Source organism: Oryctolagus cuniculus, chromosome 15 (assembly GCF_051225735.1).
Source record: "Oryctolagus cuniculus isolate XC-2025 breed Fujian yellow rabbit chromosome 15, ASM5122573v1, whole genome shotgun sequence".
In the NCBI taxonomy this organism is placed as follows: Eukaryota; Metazoa; Chordata; class Mammalia; order Lagomorpha; family Leporidae; genus Oryctolagus; species Oryctolagus cuniculus.
This window is the reverse complement of record NC_142881.1, coordinates 85523578-85545053: the sequence shown is the minus strand read 5'-3', so window position 1 is coordinate 85545053 and position 21476 is coordinate 85523578. Positions and strand designations below refer to the sequence as shown.

The window sequence follows — 21476 nt, the reverse complement described above, 5'->3', positions numbered from 1 at the left end:
TAGTGTCAGCCGTGTGTGCTCAGGTATGTGTGTGTGTGCATATGCGTGCAACCCCAGCTAAGTCCCGCAACGACCCTGCACAGAGGCATGCCTCATTCTCCCCATCCTGTGCACCTGCCCAACCACGCTGCCATCCAGCGACAGAGCCAAGGCCAGAAGCAGGATCACCAGGCCCCAGACCCAGTGCTCTGTGGCTCAGTGCCCCCACAGAAAACACTGGAAGTCCCGGATTCGCACGTCCTGGGGAAGGACGAGTATAGAGGACGACCCATGGCTCAGACACTATGGGAAGAACCCTGTTTGTTCAGCCTTGTCCGGGGGGACAGCTGCACTGGGACCAGGCTTTTGTTTTCATTTACTTTTATCTACTTGAGAGGCAGGAAGACAGAGGTAGGCAGAAGTAGGGAGAGAGATGGTACACCTATCCACTGGATCACTCCCCCGAGATACCCAGATACAGCTAGGGTTAGGTCAGGCTAAAGACGCGAGCCAGAAACTCAATCCAGGTCTCCCCCATGGGTGGCAGGGAGCCAACAACTTGGGCCATCACTGCTACCTCCTTGGGTCTACACCAGCAGGAAGCTGCAGCCAGGAGTTCTAGGTAGGTCTTGCACCCAGACACTGCTGTGGAATGCAGGCAACCCAACTGGTATCTTAACCACGAGGCCACATGCCCACCCTGAGTTTTTGAATGAAGCCTCTGTGTTAAATAAATTCAGAGGGACATCCTCGTCCAGGTTCCTTTGTTTGAGAAATATTGGCTATGCACCCGTTCTGTGCCCAGCATCGGTGCCAAGTGTCGGGTGTGAGGGAGTGATGTTGGATTCCAGCTGCCTTGGTTCCCCTATGGGAAGAGGCCATGTTTCTACTGAAGCTGGTGGAAGGCCAATTTTAAGCCAGCAAAGACTTCCTGTCTCTGAGTGGCCCAGCAATGACAGGAGTGTCAGGGAAAGGAGCCAGCGCTCCATCCCCTCACGGGACATCTGGGCAGGGCTCAAGGAGCCCTTGTTCTGGGTGCACAGCGGGCCTGACACCCCGGGGGGCGGTGGCATCCACGCCTGGCAGGGGTGCGGCTCTCCGGCAGCCTGCTGTCACGGACCCTCACCTCTGAGTGTCACCACGTTGCCTGCGCTCATCATGTGGAATATTTCCATGGTGGAAAGAAGGATCTCACACTGGAAGTCTCGCTTCTGCTGGCTGCTGATGTTCTCTGGAGAAGCCTGGAAGAGGAGCCTGGGACTGAGATAGCAGCGGCACGGCCTTGGGGGTCCCCTCGCTGCCCACTGCTCCGCTTACCCAGCTGCAGCACTAACACGGCATCTGCTCTGAGTGTGGTCACCCTGTCAGCTCCCGGCATCCCCTTCTTCCCAGGGACAAGCCGGGGGAGCCCACAGCAATGGCCACCTGGCAGGTGCCTCTCCGTGGGACATCCACCCAGTAGATTCTGCCCAAAAGCCCTACACCTCAGGCTCCGCCTCCAGGGATCTTGCCCTCAGGTGCTGATGCACCTGCTGCTTTACCAGCACCTGCATGTGGTATGCAGATTCCACCCCCGCACCCATGCATCCCTGCGGTCCCAGGAGACAGTCTCCACCCCCTGTCAGCCTGCATCTTCAGCCCTGGGCAAGCTCACCCAAGTGTCCCCACCCCACCCCACCCCTAGATTCCCCAGGGGCATTCCCCTCCCTCCATGGCTGTCCTCTCCCAGGCCCGCGCCCACAGCACTCAGCCCAACCCACCTCCAGGAGCAGCTCCAGCGGCAGCCACTGCTTGGGACCGGGGGCTCCTCCGAGCAGCGCCTCCCTCAGAAGGAGCTGCATGAACTCCCTCAGCTGCCTCCGGCTGGGATGCGACTTGGCTGGAGCCTGGAGACCCTCCGTGGTGCTGTCACCATCAGCCACAGCCCCCGGACCGCTGGTGCTCCAGGGCGACTCGGCCGCGGCTCCCTTAAAGACAAGAGAACCCCCAAATGTGCACCTGCTCTGCCTGCAGCTCTTTCACGACACCCTCCGCCACGGGCACACAGAGGATAACCATTGTACCCATTGACAGGTATGGAAACAGAGGCTCGGCGGAGAGACACAGCTTGTCCGGGGACCAGTGTCTTATAAGGTGGCTGCTGTGATCTGAGAACACAGGACAGGCCCACGCCGAGCCCCTGAGTCAGAGAGGCCTGCAATGCTCAGAATGTGATGGGGCCGGCGCCGCGGCTCACTAGGCTAATCCTCCGCCTTGCGGCGCCGGCACACCGGGTTCTAGTCCCGGTCGGGGCGCCGGATTCTGTCCCGGTTGCCCCTCTTCCAGGCCAGCTCTCTGCTGTGGCCAGGGAGTGCAGTGGAAGATGGCCCAAGTGCTTGGGCCCTGCACCGCATGGGAGACCAGGAGAAGCACCTGGCTCCTGCCATCGGATCAGCGCGGTGCGCCGGCCGCAGCGCGCCAACCGCAGCGGCCATTGGAGGGTGAACCAACGGCAAAAGGAAGACCTTTCTCTCTGTCTCTCTCTCACTGTCCACTCTGCCTGTCAAAAAAGAATGTGATGGGGAGGTCACTTCTTGCCTTCTCGCCACACTCAGCCCCTGGTGGGTTCCCATGGCGATAAAGACAAGATCTCACACGGGACTCGTGAGAATGACACGGTGCACCCAGTGAGTGGTCAGAGGCCCTCGGTTCCCACCTCGCAGGGCAGGCACCAGCTCTGCCTCCCGCCCAGGCCCTGGCGGTGTTGACAGACGGGACCCCCCCCCCCACCGTGAGGACGAGGGAGCGCCCCTTCCTTGAACCCTCAAAGCACTTTGGCATTCCCTTTCTTGTTGATAAGAGATGTTGGGTGCTCCCTGAGACAGGAGCCATCACCCCAGACACATCCAGGAGGACACGGAGCTGGCTGGGAGGCCGAATGACACAGCCAAGGACGCGCGGCGGCCGGGGCCTGTGACCCCCAGCCCGGGCGCTGCTCACGCGCCTTCATCTGTCGGCACCTCCCTTTGCTCATTCATAAAATTAACGCAGCCGTTCTTAATTAAGCCATAAAACGCATTTAACAGCTCCTAGGGAGGTGGCGGCCGCATTAATTAGCTCCCCGTGGCCTTCACTGGGAAGACGCCAAGAAAATTCACTGCAAACCCAAGTTTCAGGCATCCAGGCTTCAGCGGGAATGGGGCCTTGTCACGTTGTCGGGCTTTGTGGAGTGGCTTGGCGCTGGGACAAGGGCAGAAGGAGCAAGCAGGACAGCCCCTGAGTTGCAGCCAGGAGCCCAGGATGGGGCCCCACTGGCTACCTGGGGAGGTGACTCTGGCCAGAGCCCTGCCCTGAGCAGAAACCGTGGACCGTGCGCAGGGAGAGGCCTGGGTCAGAGCGTGCACCATGGCTGCTGGCGGAGTCACTGGGCTGGAACCCCAACTCAGCAGATGGCAGGCCTGGCCTCTGGGCGGTGGATGCCCGGGTATGCACGGAAGGGCCCCAGCACCCCCACAGAAGAGCTGCTCAGGGGATGCTGCAGGCCTACCCTTCCCCCACTGCACATCTGGCCTGGGGTCCCAGCCTCCCCGTGGGTCCGTCCCAGCCCTCTGCTGCCACAGCCAGCAGTGCCGTCCTCTGCTCTGAAGTGAAGTTTCATTAACTCTAACTTTCCTAGAAGTCCCTTGAGTTGACATGAATCCACTAAGCCGGTTAAAAACCATTTGAACTATTTTGCAGACATCCGAGTCTTTGCACTGAGTGTTATTAAAATTAAGCACAGTCGACTGACTCAGTACCCATGGGAGGGTCTGGTTCCAGGAACCTCCCAGCAAATCCACAGGTGCACAGACCCTTACACAGCACCTGCTTTATGCATTACGTCATCTCTGGATTACCTACAGTGCCTGGTACAACAGAAGTGCTCCGTGAGGACTTGTTACATGTGCTGCTTAGGGTTCAAGGACAACAACGGAGCCTGTGCCTGTTCCGTACAGGTGCAGCAGCCCCAGGTGGCCTGCACCCTCACGTGTTATTGGGCTGCTTAATTTCTATTAAGCTGACGGCGATGGGAAGGACCTGGGCTTTGGGGTAAGAGCGGGAGCTTCAGAGCGTGGCTGTGTGCTTTGTTAACCGTGGCAAGTGTGGCATATTCAGGCTCTTGCCCGTGGAGACACTTCTGGGAGAGGTTGGCTGGGAGAGCCTGCTCACTCGCTGGCTGGGTCCACAGCAAAGGATTATGGGGCAGCCGTTCCATGCCCCCCGGATCATGGCTGCCTTTCAAGGACCACACTCCCCACCTGGGGTGTCCACATGAAACCACACTGGATCTACCATCCAATTGTTAGATTCCTAACAATGCCACAAAACATGCTAAATCTCAGGGCTGAAAATGACCTTGCGCAGCGGCTCAGCCAGGAAAAGGACAACCACCGGGCTGCACGTCCAGCGTCCCGGTCACTCACCTTCTGGTGTATCTCAGCTGCGGTGGTGGCTGCCCTCTTCCCTTCCCCCCACCCCCGCTCTCTGAGGCAGGTCTGGCTCTCGCTGGGGCAGTGCAGCCGCATGTCCTACCTTTAGGGCTCCTGGGGGGAAGGTGACCGTGACCAGCAGCTGCAGGAGCTCCGGCGCCCGCCACGCTGGGTCCTGGGGGTAGGTGCGGTGCACAAGGCCCAGGAACTGTAGCACGCTGGCCGGGAAGCTCTGTTCCCAGGTGCCGTCTCCAGAACCTGCCACAGGCTAAAGACATACCTTGTGAGAGGCTGTGCGGGCCAGCCTGGGGGAGGGGGCTATGCTCTGACACCTGCAGGAGAGCGCCCCGCCCTGAGACTTTCAACACAGACCTGTGATTGATTAAGACCCATTAAGATTATGGTCAGCCCCGGGGCACATAGCACCCCACCCTGCCCCTAGCAAAGGTTTGAGATGCAAGCACTTTACAGAGACTGGCTGGAGACTGGACCTAGCCCCCAGTATTTGCAGCTGCTGCTGCCTGCCTGCCTGAGACCCTGCTGGCCTCAAAGAATATTCTAGAAAACTCACAAATGGGCTGATGCTCCCTGCATAGCCACAGCAACTCCTCCACAGAGCGAAACTCAGCCTGCTCCTGCAGCGTTGTGGGTAGGCGTCAGAACCTTATCTGTCGGTCAGCCCTTCCCAGCTGTGGTTTCCACATCTACCTGCCCCACCTCCTGCCTGCCACCCAGTCCTGCCTGGTGTGCTTGAGCGAGGACGTTGGATTTTCCCAGGAGCTACTCAGTGCCTGGCCCGTGTCCCACGCCAGGAACAAGCAAGTCTAATGGTGACAAGAAGCGCAGGCCACTCAGAGGAGTTACCGCTCCATTGCCAGGAGCCCAGAGGGTGTGGCAGGGGCTGGAGCAGGATGACCGAGATGCACCGCTTTGAAGGCACCTGTTCCCACGCACATGGGAGACCCAGCTGGAGCTCCAGGCTCCCAGCTTCTGCCTGGCCCAGCCTTGGCTTTTTGTGGCCATTCAGAGAGCAAATCAGTGAATAGAAGATCTCTCTCTCTCTAGCCTCACCCCACCCAAGGTTACTCTGCCTTTCAAATAAATAAAATGAATATATTTTTAAAAAAATCTCAACCCATGGGCATCGAGAAATATAACTCAGAGAGATTTTTTTTTTACAGGCAGAGTGGATAGTGAGAGAGAGAGACAGAGAGAAAGGTCTTCCTTTGCCATTGATTCACCCTCCAATGGCCACCGCGGCCGGCACGCTGTGGCCAGCGCACCGTGCTGATCCGAAGGCAGGAGCCAGGTACTTCTCCTGGTCTCCCATGGGGTGCAGGGCCCAAGCACTTGGGCCATCCTCCACTGCCTTCCCGGGCCACAGCAGAGGGCTGGCCTGGAAGAGGAGCAACCGGGACAGAATCCGGCGCCCCGACCGGGACTAGAACTCGGTGTGCCAGCGCCGCTAGGTGGAGGATTAGCCTAGTGAGCTGCGGCGCCGGCCTCAGAAAGATCTTTAACACTGCCGTCACAGGGGTGGGTGTTCAGCCCAGCAGTGAGATGCCTGTGTGTCCCACACTAGAGTGCCAGCTTCCTGTTGATACAGTCCTGGAGGGGAGCAGTGATGGCTCAGTGGAGCCAGGAATTTGGGGTCCTGTCACCTGTGTAGAAGACCTGGATTCGGTTCTCAGCATCAGCCTGAGCTCCCACCCAGCTGGGCCCCTGCGGAGTGAACCAGTGGGTGGTAGCACTCTCTCTCTCTCTCTCTCTCTCTCTCTCTCTGGGTATGTCTGTCTGCCTTTCAAATTAAAAACAAAATCTACCATCACCGATATCTGAGAAAACAACAACAACAACAAAAATGAAAGATACCAAAAGTTTAGAAACTCACACACACACAAACACACACACACACACAAAACAGGAGGCTCTTCAGATAAATCCATGAGCCTCATTTGCTTCAGTGACAGGAAGAGAGGAGGGAGAACAGAGGAGGAAAACAGCACACACAAGTCCTCAAGCTAAGGAAATCATTGCACAGAAAATTACTTGAATGAATTTGTGCAAATTTAACAAATGGCAGATTATTGTCAAACAGCAATTAACTAAACTGGGTCAAGAATGCATTTGAGGGGCCAGCACTGTGGCACAGCGGGTTAAAGCTCTGGCCTGAAGCGCCGGCATCCCACATGGACGCCGGTTCGTGTCCTGGCTGCTCCACTTCCGATCCAGCTCTCTGCTATGGCCTAGGATAGCAGTGGAAAATGGCCTGAGTCCTTGGGCGCCTGCCACCCACGTGGGAGACCCAGAAGAAGCTCCTGGCTCCTGGCTTCGGATCAGCGCAGGTCCAGCTGTTGCAGCAATTGGGGAGTGGACCAGTTGATGGAAGCTCGCTCGCTCTCTCTCTCTCTCTCTACCTCTCTCTATAACTCTGTCTTTCAAATAAATAAAATAAATCTTTTTTTTTTTAAAAAAAGAATGCATTTGAAAGCATTAATGAGTGGCTGAAGTCGTGGTGCAGGGGTTAAGCCGCTGTTTGTGTTGCCAGTATCCCATACTGGAACGCTGGTTCGAATCCCAGCTGCTCTGCTCCCGATCCAGCTCCCTGCTGATGCACCTGGGAAAGCAGCAGAGGATGGCCCAAGTGCCTGGGCCCTGTCACCCAAATCAGAGACCCATATGGAGTTCCAGGCTCCTGGCTTCAGCCTGGCCCAGCCGTGGCTGTTGTAGTTATTTGGGGTGTGAACCAGTGGATAAAAAATTCTCTTTCTCTCTCTCCTCTTTGTCACTCTTTCAAATAAATAAATAAATAAAGTAATTTTTTTTAAAGTCTAAGCAAGTCAGTAGTCTTAGAAAAACTTAGGCACCGCAGTTTCACAGGCACAATTTAAACAACACAAGGGCTTCTTGTGCATAGAAAGCTCATGGAGAATGGAATTGAAAGGGAAGTTTATTTTGGTAAAAAAAAAAAATACAAACTTTATGCTTATAAGAATCATGGGCTTGGGGCCTGGCACTGTGGGGTAGTGGGTAAAGCTGCCACCTGCAGTGCCAGCATCCCATGTGGGTACCAGTTTGAGTCCTGGCTGCCCCTCTTCCAATCCAGCTCTCTGCTATGGCCTGGGAAAGCAGTAGAAGATGACCCAAGTCCTTGGGCCCCTGCACCCATGTGGGAGACCTGGAAGAAGCTCCTGGCTCCTGGCTTCAGATCAGCCCAGCTCTGGCCACTGCAGCAATTGGGGAGTGAACCAGAAGATGGAAGACCTCTCTGTGTCTCTGTCTCTATCTCTGTCTCTCTGTCTCTCTCTGTAACTGTCTCTCTGTAACTCTGCCTTTCAAATAAATAAAATCTTAAAAAAATAAAAGAATCATGGGCTTAATATCTTGAATAGAAATAAAAAAAGTCTCTTTTACATACTGATATCAAAGCCTGACAGATAACAAAAAGAAAACTGTAGTTTCATTTACAAATATGCATACAAAAGCACAAAGTGAATATTTACAAACAATATAATGAAACATGAGAAAGATGAGAACAGAGTGACTCGATGGGATCTTTGCAAAAATGCACAGCAGTCTATCGCTGTAATTCATCACAGGTAACTGGTTAAAAGATAAAGATATACTCCTCTAATTAGATGCGGAAGACAAGTTGGAAAAATGAAAAAAGGTTCTGTGCTTAAAAATGTCAAAAAATGTGGTCTGTATCTCCTCAGCACATACAGAGGGGGGGGGGGAGGGAGGGAGGGAGGGAGGGAGGGAGAGGTGAACCAAAGACATACAGGCAGTTCGGGGGCAGTGTTTTAAAGGTGAGGCATGATAAAGAGTCCCGGATTGCTGGCATCCCGTAGGAGCTCTGGTTCAAGTCCCGGCTGCTTTGCTTCCATCCCAGCTCCCTGCTAATGCACCTGGGGAAGGGTCCAAGTGCTTAGGCCGCTGCACCCATGTGGGAGACCCGGAGGGAATCGCTGACTTAGTCCTGGCCCATCCCCAGCTGTTGCAGGAATTTGGGGAGTGAAACCGCGGGGGGAGAGAAGATGTGTATGTGTGTGTGTGTGTGTCCCTCTCTCCACTGTTCTTTCAAGTACGTAAATGAATCTTTTAAAAAAATAAATAAATAGGCCGGCGCCACTCACTAGGTTAATCCTCCGCCTGCAGCGCTGGCACCCCGGGTTCTAGTCTCAGTTGGGGCACCGGGTTCTGTCCCGGTTGCCCCTCTTCCAGGCCATCTCTCTGCTGTGGCCTGGGAGTGCAGCGGAGGATGGCCCAGGTGCTTGGGCCCTGCACCTGCACGGGAGACCAGGAGGAAACACCTGGCTCCTGGCTTCAGATCGGCACAGCGCACCAGCTGTAGCAGCCATTTGGAGAGTGAACCAACAGAAGGAAGACCTTTCTCTCTGTCTCTCTCTCTCACTGTCTAACTGCCTGTTAAATAAATAAATAAATAAATAACAGGCAATTTACTGTAAAAAAAAATAAGAAGAAATAGTCACACAGCATCTGAAAAGTGGCTTCACCCCCAGTGATGATAAATGCAAAAAATGCAACAAGGAAGACGTCATGCATTGGGCCAGGTTGCTGAGGCTGCGAGAATGCACTTGCGAGCTGCTGCACAAGAGATCAGCATGTGTGCTGCACAGCAGACGCATGCGAGTGAGTGGGGTGCACGTGTGTGGTGTCAAAGGCAGTCTTTCCGAGAGGCACACCCGAAAGAAAAGGCGTGCGGCGTGCTGTCACCCACTCTCCCCCACCCCAGAATCTGCATTAAGGAGCTCATGGAGCTGGAAAAGGCAGTTCACAGCAGGCTCTTTACAGCAATAACCACTCCGAGGAGCCGCATAAAAATCCACTGTAAACAGAGATGCTTCCCATGCTGCCCCACTTTACGGGCACGGAGACACGGCCACAAAACGTTAGGGAGGGGGAAAAGGGAGGGTTTTGTGGTCTCTGCATCAGCGCAAGGCATAGTCTTTGAGTGCCATCTGGAAGGACATCCCACGAAAGCTCCAGGTGCACGCACGGCAGGTGTTTTTGCTGCTGGGGGCTTTGCTCTTTAGTGCCAACGTTAGAGGCGACCGGGCTCTCTAACAGAAGCGTCTGGGCCCCCCGCTGTCCTTGGTGTCTACAGGTGCTGTTCCAGGCACTGAGGTCCGTTCTGGTTGACCTAGCTCACTACCCGCACTGCTGTCCCAGGCCACATGGCCCTGGCTCCTCACACTTGCCCTGTGTTAAAAGACCCCTTCACACCCCTCAAGGACCTCAAGGGGCAGTCCCAAGGCCCCCTGCTCCAGACGCCTCACTGTGGCACTTTCATGGTGGCAGCCACCGGGTCTCGGCCTCACAGGTCACTCCCAGGTAAGGCCCACCGTTGTGCTGCAGGTGGCAGTGAGCTCCTCCTGCTAGGCAGAGATGTCCCCTCTGACTGATGCCCATCAATGTCCCAGTGAAGAAAGCCAACTGTGCGGGCAGAGGAAAAGCGGGTGTCTCCTGGTGATGGCTCAGGAGGCTGGCACTGCTGTGGCACATCTAAGCCGAGCCTGGGAGCCTGTCTCACCTCTTCTATGTTTGTCTGGCTAAGTCCTGGGCGCTCTGATTTGCATGCGCTCCCTTGAAGTTCATGTTCTGGAAACTCAATTCCCGGGTTCCTTTTGTGAATGGATCTGGGGGCAGCTCATGAGCATCAGAGGTGTTTATGAGGGCAGAGAGCCCAAGATGGCACCAGCGGCTTTAAAAGGCCGCTGCCGGCGCTGCAGCTCACTAGGCTAATCCTCTACCTGCAGCTCTGGCACCCCGGGTTCTAGTCCCGGTTGGGGCGCCGGATTCTGTCCCGGTTGCCCCTCTTCCAGGCCAGCTCTCTGCTGTGGCCTGGGAGTGCCGTGGAGGATGGCCCAGGTGCTTGGCCCCTGCACCCGCATGGGAGACCAGGAGGAGGCACCTGGCTCCTGGCTTCGGATCGGTGCAGCGCCGGCCGTGGCGGCCATTTGTGGGGTGAACCAATGGAAGGAAGACCTTTCTCTCTCTGTCTCTCTCTCACTGTCTAACTCTGCCTGTCAAAAATAAAAATAAAAATAAAGGAGAGGAAGAGACACCTGAACTAGCAGTGTGTTCTGTCTCTCCAGGCAGGACCTCCTCCGTGTCACCATGCACCAAGAAGGCCCTCAGACGCTGAGCAGACAGCAGGTGCCATGCTTCTGCATGGCCCAGTCTCCCTAACCACGAGCTAAGTACACTCTCTTCTCTGCAAATTACCCAGTCTCGGGCATTTTGTTAGAGCCGCTGCAAAGAGACCCACACAAGTGGCATCGCTGGGAAGCTGCTGGCCAAAGTCACGGTCAGAACCTCCCGGGGGTGGCATGGGCTGGGGGGAGGGGCCTCACCTGGCTCATGGTGGCTCCCAGCATCTGCAGGAGCAGCAGCGCGCCCTCGGTGCACAGCCCGGCCCGCAGCACTTCCTCGTGGTGGTGTTTCTGCAGCAGCCACTGAAGCATGGCATCGAGGCTGTCCTGGAAGAGGAGGCGGGGGCCGTGAGGGGACCTGCAGCTGGGCGGGGCTGGGACCAACTCTGCAGCCAGTGCCTCACGTGGCCTGAGGGAGCCCGCGGGGGAAAGGGGAGCAGACTCCGGGTTTAGCCCATGAGGAAAACTCCAGGCCGGTGGAGGGTGCGTGAGAGAAATACACGCATCTGGGCGGGCGCTGAAGACCCACAAACAACTCGGGTGCGGTTTGGTTTCTTCGGACCTGGACGTCGTAAGCGTGCAGAGTCCTGATCCACAGCAGGGCACCTCTGTAAGGGAGATGATCCACAGCACAGCAGGAAAGGTTAGGGGGCAGGCGAGAGAGGGGAGGGGGGGGAGGGCACGGAGGCTTGGAATCAGGAGCACCTGACTTTGCCCTGTTGCCTCTGGGGCTCAGGCAAGCACCTCAGGCTCTCGGCAGCTCAGCTTCCTTGCCTGCACCACGAAAATTACATTATGAGCCCCACGGGACTGTCTGAATACCAAGTGATATAAAATATGTAACACCTCTCTCATGGTCCCAACACTCAGCAGGCACCACGGGTGGCGGGTGGCGTTCGCTTCCTATGAAATGCTCCCAGAGAAATTAAAATGTAGCACCTCAACGAACGCAGCAGCAGAGCCCACGGAGAACTCTGAAGCGTGACCTGCAGGCCTGCAAGCATAGATCAAGACAGAGACCCATGGAAAATAAGGGGAAGCAAGAGAGGTGGCATCGCCAGTGTCCTCTCTGCAGGTGCAGGCCCCTCCCCTGCCTCAATGCAGTTCAGTTTCCAAGTCAGGTGCCAAGGAAGGTGAATGGAAGTAGGAGCCAGTGCGTTAGGTGCTAAGTCTCCAAGGAGGTGGATAAACCTCCTTGTCAGTTTGTGGGTGCTGTGTGGGGTAAAGGTAGATGACGCATGAGGTGCAAATGGGCCCCCCTTTGTCTAAGGGAGCTAAGCAGGTGGCACATTTGGAGCTGTGCACTGAGCATGGACACCTCCCACCAGGCAGGCGACAGAGGGAAGAAGGGACCAGTGAGGGTAACAGGGTGGGCACTGGTCTTGTGTGGGAGATGATGCAGAAAAGTGAGAGCGTGAAGGCCAGTGAGATGGGGCGGCGTTAGGGAGACATGCCGGGCACCCAGCGATGCAGGAATGTGATGCTGACTAGGGGTTAGGACCAGACCCTGCAGGCACACAAGCCCGTAGATTTGGGGCGAGTGAGTGAGAGGGTGTGGATGGCACAAGGGGGAGTCCAGAGAGTGCAGACCTCTGTTTGGAGGAATTTGGTCAGGGAAGGAGAGGAGAGTGACCAGGAGGGCAGCAGCTGGCCCAGGGTGTCGGTCAAGGGCAGTAAGCGGGAGCAGCAGAACAAACCAGGGGCTGGAAGGAGAGAGTCCGTGGACAAGGAGAAGCTGCAAATACAGAAAAAAGGCAAGCAGTCAGAAGAATCAAAACGGCGGCCTTGAAACACCTGCCTCCCCCAGCAACAGTGGAGAGAAGGTGGTGGAGGGCGGGGCGCTGAGGCAGAGCCACCCAGCACCCCGAAATCCTCTGGTCTGTACCCAGAAGGAGACCTACTTAAAGATGGGACTAGGGGCCTGTGCTGTGGTGTTGCAGGTAAAGCTGCTGCCCGCAGTGTTGGCATCCTGTATGGGCACCGGTTCAAGATTTGGCTACTCTGCTTCCAATCCAGCTCTCTGCTGTGGCCTGGGAAAGCAGTACAAGATGGCCCAAGTGCTTAGGCCCCTGCACCCACGTGGGAGACCCGAAAGATGCTTTGGATCAGCTCAGCTCCAGCTGCTGCAGCCAACTGGGGAATGAACTAGTGGATAGAAGATCTCTCTCTCTCTCTCTTTCTCTCTCTCTCTCTCTCTCTCTGCCTCTCCTTCTCTCTCTCGGTAACTCTGACTTTCAAGTAAATAAATAAATCTTAAAAAAAAAAAAAAAGAAAGATGGGACTGACCCATGCCAGGAGGAATGAGGGGAGGAGGGGAGGCAGAGTCCAGGAGGTGAGGGCACCCAGGCGCCATCCAGGAAGGGGCGGGACCGAGAGAGAGAAGGAAACGGTCAGGACAGCATCAAGCGAGTGTCACGGGGCAGAATCAGGAACCCACGAGGGTGGCCCCGCCCCAAGGGCCACCCAAGAACCTACCCTGGGCCCGTCCTCCAGCTCGGCGAGTGGCGTCTGCAGGAAGAAGGCGCACACGATGAGGTAGACTTCCGGAATCTGCACGTGGTTCTCCAGGAAGTCGCTCAAGGCGCGGAACCCGGGCAGCAGGCAGGGGCTCTGCTCAGCCGGGGGAGGGTGGCCCTTCAGGTTGTCTGTGGAGGAGGTACAGTTGGGGACAATCGATCCTGCTTCTGGCCAGGGTGGGGAGTGGACACAGTGGGGAGTCCTCCGCCACCCCCACCCCCGTACCGTAGAAACACGTTACCCATAGGGGAGCACAGCAAAGTGCTTGAGAGTGCTTCCTTCCCTGTCCGTGACATGCTCATTCATTCATACAACCATTCATTCAGAAACAGATACTCATTGAATAGCTACTATGCAAGACACAAAAAGGCCACAAGGACCTAGAGTTTCCACAAAGCTCACAGGGGAGAGGGTGGGACAGCCAGTCAGCCGTCGAATACCCAGACCAAATACACGCGTCAGCTGTGATAACCAGCAGAGGGGCCAATCACAGGGGCAGAGAGAGCCCAACAGACGGGCCCTCACTCAGGGCGGGCTCGTCTCCTGACGGAAGTGGCACTGGCCCTGCAGGAGGAATCCACGTCCAGGAGGAGAGGCCTGCCTGGAAGAGGAGGCAGGGTGGGAACTGCCCCGGAAATCTTGAGCCAGGAGGCTTTGAGGGAAGCAGCTACCGTGCAGGGAGACTACACAGGGGTGCTACAGAGGAAATCAGAGGGGGCTGTGGCCGGCTGGGTGCAGGCCTTGGAGTCGAGAGTCGAGGGCACAGAGCTGCAGGTTCCAAGTGGGGAGGGGCTGACTTGGTTCCCCTCAGCCACCACGGGCGCAGGAACAGGTGATGCCCGGTTTCCTGGAGACAGCCGCACACGCTCACCCATCATAACGTGCACGTCCTCGGAGCTGTGTTCCACCCAGGCGCCCACAGGCAGGCCGTCCTTAAACCTCCCGCGGAGAGAGGGGCTGGCCAGAAAGTGCAGCAGCAGCTTCAGGGCCAGCACGGTGGTGCTAGGGTGCAGGTGGCCTTGCAGGAGCAGCAAGAACCAGTCGGGCCCCAGGTTCAAGAACAGCTCTTCCTTCAGCCTGAGGGGAATCAATCAATGCAATCAATTATCTCTCCACCCACGAGCAAGAGACTTGTCCAGAAAAAGGCACACAGCATCCGGCCTCACAAGTCACCTAGGAAAAGCAAGGCAAGGCGTGCATCTGGCCAGCACTTAGCAACACACACATGGCCTTCCAAAACAAGTGAGGAGGAGACTGCTGCAGCATGACAGAATTTGCCTCTGAATTGCTGTGGCCTAAGTTGGCCAAAACTTCTCAAAGCAATGGGAAAGCTGGATGTACAAGTGTACCTGCCCATGGAAGATGGCCCCTGCACCCATGTGGGAGACCTGGAAGAACTCCTGGCTCCTGGCTTTGGGTCGGCCCAGCTCCTACCATTGCAGCCATCTGGGGTGTGAACCAGTGGCTGGGGTGTGAACCAGTAGATGGAAGACCTCTCTCTGCCTCTTGTCTCTCTGTAATTCTGCCTCTTAAATAAATAAATAAAATCTTAAAAAAAAAAAAAAGTGTACTTGGCCTTAAGAGCTCTCTACTTCACTTTTATCCTTAGGCAACGTATGAGTAGCCACCCATCTAACTGAATCACCATTAACAGAGACATACTGATTATCTACCTCTTTGAAAAAAGACACTAGCCAAAATCACTCTAAAGTGGATAGTCCCGTATTTGTGCATCTCTGCAACCATCACAAAAAGCCGTGACAAATTGTCACTTCCAAAAACAAGCTTTCTAGTAAGTCTGGGGAATACAGATGTGTGGAGGAGACTGGAAGGCGCTGCAGGCAAGGAAGGTGGGTGAGTGATTCAACAAGACGATGGTTTTCCGCAGAGGACTCAGCCTGCTGGCAGCCAGGGAAGCTCCCTCTGTGCTGGGCAGCAGCGCCAGCTCGCAGGCGAGGCATGGCGAGAGCGAGGCTGCTGGCCCCCGGGAAGTGAGACGGACCGAGGAGTGAAGAGCCTCTTCTTCCCAGGCCTGCCTCGGATACTTACTAAAGAGCTGACTTTGGCAGAGTTCCTGATGATGCTGATATGATGATGATAATGAGAGTAATGATGACGATGATGGTGACAGTGGTGGTGTTGGTGATAAGTGATCATGATTATGGTGAAGGTGATGGTGATGACGCTGGTGATGATGACTGTAACAGTGACCATACAAGCTACGGTGCAGAGTATTTCGAGTATCCCAGGCACCATTTTTACGGCTACCTACACATGAATTCATCTCGTCCTCACCACAGCTACCTAGGGAAGGTACTACTTTTATTCTCTGATGGAGGAGTAGAGAGAAGCATACAGGGCTTTAGGAACCTCCCTTGGCTTCCTGGGGGCAGACATGCAATTTGAACCCAGAAGATCTCGAAGCTTGGGGCAGGTGCTTGAGCACAATACCACACCGCCTTTTGAAAAGATGGGGAAGGAAGGGGCAGGAGCAGGTCAGCTCCAGTCCTGCCACGTTTGTCTCTAGGAACGTAAAGACTTGCAGGTTGGGACACTCATACACACTCTTTGCAATGCTGCCTTATGAGGGGGAACTCCCTCCCCTCACCCCAAACACAGACACATAAAGATGTAAACTCAGTGAGAGCAGGGAGCGGGGCGGATTCGCTCAGTGGTGTTGTGTCTTGGGAGCCAGGAGTAGTGTGGTATACAGTAGGTGTTAAACAATGACTCCCAGATAGAGATGAAACAGGCAGGCAGCGGGGAACATTTCATGGAATCTGCTTTAGGCTAGCACTTTACTTTGAAAGTTAAATGAAGAAGGATACATCTTCGTCCAACTTGCAAAAGCCACTACATTTACCAACAGCAGTTAGCAAGCCTGTTCTTTGTTGGATGCGAGGCAGGCTAGCCATTTCTCCACTCTGTCCTCTGCTAAGCACAGGGCATCAGAGTCAGTAACTGGCGCAACTGGAAAACAGCTAGCAACCACACACAGCAGTGGGGACCAAGGACTTCATCGTGAGGGTGCCAAATCTGTTCTGGCTACCCCGGCCCAGTTCACATTCACAACAGGATATCTCAGGGCAAGGTCTGGTTGATTGGGTGGAGAGACTATAATCATCTTTCCGACTGGTGCAGGAGACGCGTGGCAGCAAACAGACTCGGAGATGCTGAACTCTGCATTAAGAGGGTTGAATACCGTAGCCGGTGTGAAGGCAGCCCCATGCCAAATGGCCCTTCCTGGAGCTACTTACTCCGAGGACAGATGGAGCTGAGGGGAAGACATTACACTGAGCAGCATCTCCAGCAACTGGGTTCTGAGCCAGATTGTCTTTCCAGATGTTTGGCTTCCAGCTACAAAAAAGAAAATTCAGATTGGAGAGAAAACGCATGGAAAGAGGCCTAATACCGGCTGCCGTAAGCTATCGCCATCACCAGATGCTGAGTTCGCCTAGGAACTGGGCCACGGATGGGACTCTGAATGTTGGCATTCGATTCTGGACTTCAGGACAATGCTTAGCAAGAATAGCAGGAAGGCTCCTGAAGCTCTCTTTAACTAGGAAAAGGTCCTGGCCGGCGCCGCGGCTCACTAGGCTAATCCTCTGCCTTGTGGCGCCGGCACACCGGGTTCTAGTCCCGGTTGGGGCGCCGGATTCTGTCCCGGTTGCTCCTCTTCCAGGCCAGCTCTCTGCTGTGGCCAGGGAGTGCAGTGGAGGATGGCCCAGGTGCTTGGGCCCTGCACCCTATGGGAGACCAGGAGAAGCACCTGGCTCCTGCCATCGGATCAGCGTGGGCGCCGGCCAAGGCAGCCATTGGAGGGTGAACCAACGGCAAAAGGAAGACCTTTCTCTCTGTCTCTCTCTCTCACTGTCCACTCTGCCTGTCAAAAAAAAAAAAAAAAAAAAAAGAAAGAAAGAAAAGAAAAGGTCCTAAGAATGGTAAATTTAGCTTTAAGTAGAAGCACGTTTTTAAAGTTATAGTCTGCAGGGCCTGTGCTGTGGCTTAGCTGGTTAAAGCCCTGGCCTGAAGCACCAGCATCTCATATGGGTGCCGGTTCTGGTCCCGGCTGCTCCTTTTCCAATCCAGCTCTCTGCTGTGGCCTGGGAAAGCAGTAGAAGATGGCCCAAGTCCTTGGGCCCCTGCACCCACATGGGAGACCAGGAAGAAGCTCTTGGCTTCTGGCTCCTGGCTTCGGATTGGCACAGCTCCGGCCGTTGCAGCCAACGGGGGAGTGAACCAGCGGATGGAAGACCTCTTTCTCTGTCTCTGCCTCTCCTTCTCTCTATATATAACTCTGACTTTCAAGTAAATAAATAAATCTTAAAAAAAAAAGTGTTTCCTATCTGCCCTGTCCCATACAGAGGCCACCAACCTCAGGGGCTTCTAGGGCACTTGGAATATGAGCAGTGTAAGGAGTTAAAGTTTTAATAGCGTTTAATGCCACTTAGTTACATGTTACATTGGAATGGCTGCACGTGGCGGGAGGCGCCTGCCTTTGACGGCACAGATGCGGGGGGCCCAGGACAAAGCAGTAATCCCGCGCTTCACGCTGCCGCAACAGAGGGGTTGTAGCAAGAGAGAGAGCTGCTGCGGCCTTGTGGAAGGGAGAGAAAAAGTCTCAAAGAAACAAACCCCAGATCTGGGTGATAACGCTGGGGGCTGATTTAATCTGGGAGTGGCCGGTCTAGTGGGGTGCAGGGGCAGGGAGGGCACTGCTGGGGAGATCAGCAGAGGCAGAGCACAGATGGAGGACGCTCACTACCGCACCGCCCCCCCTCCCCGCCCTCACTGCTCTCGAGTGCTGCAGTCAGAGTTTGCCAGGGGTGTGGACGGTGGCAAGAATTCAACCAGGCCAGGGGGCAAGGGCCAAGGCATAAAGGACAAATCCCACCTGCGGGAGCTGCTGTATAGGGAACTGGCTGCATCCACCAGGTCTAGAAGCCACTGCAGCCTTTGGATCAGGAGTGTACAACTCAGCTGATTTGTGTCCCTAATCAGAAAATGGCGGCTTCGCAAGCCACGGCTCGGGAACCCCTGCTCAGCTGGGGGTGCCTTTCCCTTCCTTTGTCTCAACCCCTCTGCAAAAGCGGTGCCTCTCAGGGGCGCCCTGGGGGTCGTCCTGCATCCGGGAGAGGCGGGCTCACCAGGCAGAGAGGGGTCCCAGGCTCTGTCCATGCACATCTGCCTCTCGTTCACCGATGATGGCTTCAGGGTGTACACGATAAACAGCCCGATCCTTGAAGCAACAGGGAGGGAGGGACACACACTCACCCGTGGGCTCCCCTGTGTCTGCTGGGCACACACCCAGACCCACCGCACCCCACCCCCCAGGAAGGCTCCTCCCAGGGCCTGAGGGGAGTCAAGTCACTCAGAGGTCAATGCAATATTTCCAGTGACCTCGGGCCAGGACTCATCAGAGAAGTCACTTCTGGCAGATCAATTTACAGACTTGCGGAGGGAAGCAAAGGTTACACGTGCTGCCAGCTGTGACTGTCCCTAGGGAAGCCTGCGGGGGACAGACATGGGGGCACCTGCTGGGGAGAATGGCCGCCCGCCCAGGTGGAAATTATTGATTTCTGGGGGTGCAGTAGGGGTGTCTGAGCACCAGGGGGCGATAGACACATGACCTTAGTGGGGAAACCTGCAGGTCCCACCCTGACTCCATAAACCCCCTCCTCCTCCCAACTCAATCCTGAACAGAGAGAAGCTTCTAGAAGGCTCCAGGGGGAAGTTGCTGGGTTGCGTGTGGTCAGAAGTGAACTGGGGTCCACCTCCCAAGACCCTGCCCTTTCCCCTGGCCGGGGGGGGGGGGGGGGGAGGGGGGCAGAGTGGTGAAGTACCTGAGCACGTCCCGGATGCTGAAGTGGCCCCTCAGCTGAGAGCCCAGGATGGCAATGACCTTGGGGATCCTGGAGGGACTGAGGCTGGGCTCGTTGAAGAGGAAGACGAGCTTGGGTATGAGTTGTGCCTGGTGAGCGACCTCAGCATTCTTGGGCCCTTCCCTGGCGAGCCCCAGGAGAGAGTCCGTAAAAAGCTTTTACTGGAATGAACCAAATCCACTGTGTTTCTGCTAAAAAGGCTCAGCCCCCGGCCCTCTGGCTCCAGTGCTCTCTTGGCAAATCGTCAAGATGCTGTCAGACGCCCACGGAGCGAGGGTCTGCTGGGCGCTGGAGCGGCTCGGGAGAGCCTTTCCAGCCCCTTCCATTCCCTTCTCCCACCCGGAAACCTCCCTCAAAGACAAACCCCAGCTAATGACTTTTCAATTCAGAGCCCCGGGGACAACTAATGCCAGCCTCGGAAAACTCAGATCAAGGCAGCAGATGTGCCCAGAGCCGAGGAGTCCTCACGACGGGCAGGTGCGCGGCTCTCCATGAGCCTGTCTACACGAGTTATCTTCCTGCCCGCCCCAAACCACAAAGTGGAGAGAGATGCCACTGACGGTCAGAGGGGAGAGACAGAACGCAAGCACCCACTGCCCCCGCCTTCGGATAATTACAAATCTGATTTCCAGTAAATTCCACTGCCCCCGCCCCCCAATAGCTTCCAAAGTAAATGTCCATTTCTTAGAAAACAACAGGGACCAGGACAGAAAGAAGGCGTAAGGCAGGAGGGGGCAGGTGCAGGAGAGTGAGGCTGGGCAGATGGAAGGCAGGAGGGGGCAGGTGCAGGAGAGTGAGGCTGGGCAGATGGAAGGCAGGAGCGGGCAGGTGCAGGAGAGTGAGGCCGGGCAGATGGCTGCTCTCGAAGGCTCTTCTTGGTATTAACGAGTGCATAAGCAGCTCAGTCCGGGTTCCCTCCCTTCAACCCTCTGTCTTAGTCTTCTTGGATTTCTGGCACTAAGAATGAGGCGTGAAGTGTCCACACTAGCTATTCACTAACAAGGGGTTGAACGGAAAGTTGGTTTCAAGGAAGAGGCAAAGGAAATGAAAAGACAAATGTAGGTACCAGCTTTGCGGTGTGCAGCAAGTTAAGTTACCACCTGCCACACCAGCATCCCATATGGGTGCCAGTTCGAGTCCCAGCTGCTCCACTTCCGATCCAGCTCCCTGCCAACGTGCCTGGGAAAGCAGCGGAAGATGGCCCAAGTCTTGGGGGCCTGCAACCCACATGGGAGACCTGGATGGAGCTCCTGGCTCCTGCAGGCATAGCTTTTCCAGAAAACGCAGCTCCTGCGAACTGACTGCAGAGCCCTCACACATACAGACTTCGCAATTTTCCATCCATCTAACACGAACCCTTGAAGCCCCTTTGTAAACTGAAAACACCAGCAGTGCCGACAGCGGCCCTGCAGGTGGACTGCCGGCCTCGGCTGCCCTGCTCCCGTCAACTCTCAACCTCGCCCCTGGTTTGCTCTGGGAGCTCCTTCTGTCTCATCACCTCCCACCCACTCCAGAGGTGAAACCATGCTCTTGGCCTGGCTCTCGGGCCCGAGCTGGCCAAGTGAGACTCAATTGTACTGTCAGGACTAGGTGGTGAAGACGAGTCCTCCCTGTGGGTGACCGGGCTAAGTGGGCGTGTGTCTGGGCTGCCAGGGAGCCGCCTCACTACTGAAAGGAAGCACTGACAGGGGCAGGGGAAGGAGCTCCGCCCCAGCAAAGGTCTGCTTGCACCTGCACCCCCGGGTGACTTCCTTCTTGCACCTGCCTTCTTTGAAGCTGCTTTCAGCTCTATTCTGCCACTTGCAACCAAAAAGAGCCCTGAGTGATTGACAAGTGACTCCAGGATGTCGGTTAGCGCGAAAGCAGTGCAAGGAGCAGCAGGGAGAGGAGCCGGGTTTCCTTTGATGGATGTAACTGATGGGTCCCCCTACACGGCAGCAATGGAGGGCTCCAAGCCCCTAGCAGCGGCCCTTCTGCCACTCAGGGTGATCCCGTGGCATACAAGCCACGGGAAGGGGTGTGCTTCTTCCTTGGGGACCCGGTACACTGGGAGCTAAACCCACTGGTCACCCGGCCCTCTTGGTCCCTCCCCTTGACACAAAGACTTCAGTGCGAAGCCTGGAGCTGCCGCCACCCAGCCTACCTTGGTGACTGCAAGATCTCCGCAAGATGGGAAAAGAGGGCAAGCTCCAGGTTGTCCGTGGTATTCATCCAGAGCTGGAAGACAGCACAAATGCGCCCTAAACCCAATGCACGTGCAGCCCTCTCCATCTCCCCTGCTGCCTGGCGCGTCACCGTAGGTCTAGATTACAACCAAGCACATTTGCAATCACTGCCTTCCGTGTCTGCCCAGCCCTAGGCACAGGGCCCATGCACCCCACATGCCTCATGCATCTTGTCTGGCCATGCAAATGCCAGTGTTCCCAGTTTATGGATGAGAAAATAAAGCAAGAGACAGACCATTTAGAAGCAGA

General features: G+C 55.8%; 1 protein-coding gene across 7 annotated transcripts in view; it reads right to left on the bottom strand.

Annotated features, from left to right (window-relative positions):
• Nucleotides 1-21476, bottom strand: part of WDFY4 (WDFY family member 4) — a 269215-nt gene that overhangs the window by 134831 nt on the left and 112908 nt on the right. For 6 of the 7 annotated variants that reach the window (XR_016221811.1, XM_089314169.1, XM_089314167.1 and 3 more), the window contains 10 exons: nucleotides 21146-21219; nucleotides 18964-19125; nucleotides 18268-18359; nucleotides 16378-16477; nucleotides 13992-14197; nucleotides 13079-13248; nucleotides 10805-10930; nucleotides 4531-4695; nucleotides 1740-1946; nucleotides 1106-1220 (listed from right to left, as the gene is read on the bottom strand). Coding sequence is in view for 6 of the 7 variants with exons in the window: in XM_089314169.1 (XP_089170295.1) it covers nucleotides 1106-1220; nucleotides 1740-1946; nucleotides 4531-4695; nucleotides 10805-10930; nucleotides 13079-13248; nucleotides 13992-14197; nucleotides 16378-16477; nucleotides 18268-18359; nucleotides 18964-19125; nucleotides 21146-21219 (1417 nt within the window). In the remaining variant the exon portion in view is untranslated. Of the gene's footprint in view, nucleotides 1-1105; nucleotides 1221-1739; nucleotides 1947-4530; nucleotides 4696-10804; nucleotides 10931-11786; nucleotides 12339-13078; nucleotides 13249-13991; nucleotides 14198-16377; nucleotides 16478-18267; nucleotides 18360-18963; nucleotides 19126-21145; nucleotides 21220-21476 lie in introns of those variants that run through there. The other variant, XM_051837552.3, reaches the window with a different exon arrangement.